This window comes from Laccaria bicolor, genomic scaffold, assembly GCF_000143565.1.
Source record: "Laccaria bicolor S238N-H82 LACBIscaffold_13 genomic scaffold, whole genome shotgun sequence".
Lineage (NCBI taxonomy): Eukaryota > Fungi > Basidiomycota > Agaricomycetes > Agaricales > Hydnangiaceae > Laccaria > Laccaria bicolor.
In genome coordinates, this window is record NW_001889884.1 from 386,860 (window position 1) to 388,228 (window position 1,369).

The 1,369-nt window shown below is 42.3% G+C and overlaps 1 protein-coding gene across 1 annotated transcript; it reads right to left on the bottom strand.

Moving 5' to 3' along the window:
• Positions 1 to 403: 403 nt before the first annotated feature.
• On the bottom strand, positions 404 to 660 carry LACBIDRAFT_298080 (uncharacterized protein; the record flags this gene model as incomplete). The annotated part of the gene is made up of 2 exons (XM_001881596.1): positions 404 to 579; positions 633 to 660. 2 exons carry the CDS (start codon positions 658 to 660, stop codon positions 404 to 406), a joined length of 204 nt encoding a protein of 67 aa, XP_001881631.1.
• Positions 661 to 1,369: the final 709 nt, after the last annotated feature.

Consider the following 1,369-nt stretch of genomic DNA (forward strand, 5'->3'; position numbering starts at 1 on the left):
AACCACCTAGGACCGGTCTTTTGCAGTCTATGGTTTCAGTTCAGACCGATCCAGACCGGTTTTTTTGCGTATAATTTATTATACCAATATAAACCATTTATATCTCGACTATTATTACTCTGAAAAATAAACGGCTTCTATAAAATAGTAAAGTATGTAAATACCCGTCATTCTACCAATTTATAAGAGACTTAATGAAGATTTGAAATACCTATGACTGAAACCGAATTACATCTCCTAGAGACTCGGGTAAAATATGGATTTGGTTATATCTTTCTCAATTCTTAACCATTTTGGATGAAACAAAAATCCAATAAAAGGTAATAAATGTGGTTACAAGGGTATGTAACGCACGTAACCGTTTAACCGGTTGCAACCGATCAAAACCGGTCTTTGAATGGTTTTAAAAAAATTTCGAAATGAGGCAACTGGCAACTGGACCAACCCCAAATTGGGGCAACTGCAACCGAAAAAAAGACCGGACTATGGTCCAGTTCAGTTCGGTCCACCGGTTTTTTGTGGTCCTATGGACTGAACCTTTAAACACTAGCTGCGGAGTTTTGAGTGACTGAGGGACACCTATCAAGTAAACGTCGGGAATGAAATGTCTGAGCAGAACGACATGAACGTACTGTACAAGGTACCAGAATAGGTCAACATAGCTGAAGACTGAGACGTTGAAAAAGCTGAGAAACATTTGATGATCAGAGATATTTGCGTGAGAAATTTGAGATAGAAACGCACTGTGTTTTATACTATCTGGAACTGACTTGTAAAGAGGCCGAGGGGGCGTATCGGCAATACTTGGTCATTAAGAAAAATGATCTGCCTCAGCCTGACAGCTCGCGTTTTGAGTGGGTGGTGCGACGCATGTTGGGGTACGCACTATCTCCAAAGTAGATGCGGGCACAATTCATTTCATGAATGGCCGTTCTTCAGCGCTAATTAATTATCATCTCACACTGAGCGTCACTTGGCCAGAAATCCCTGTACTTACCTAATTTTGTGGAAGAGATATTGCTCTTGGCAGCAATGTTGTGAACATGGAGACCCTAGACAAAAACAATATTAGAACAGATAATTAGAGACGTCAATTAGGTATGAATACAAATGCTAGAGAAATATGCCAATCGACTGAGCGCCTGCACTGAGGTCATCTGGGGTAATTATGCAAGAAGCCGGGAGAGAAGGGAGTTGGATATTCTTCCATAGTTGATCATCCCTCAGGATCTGCATGAGGAGTCCATTTCCGCATCTTCCATGGAGGGTCAGCAAGGGAGTGGTTGGAAGAAGGGGAATCGTACCCCAGATCTAGGAAGTCCCCAGGCGATGTGGCCAGCTCTTCCTTGGTTCTTCAGCCGAATCGACC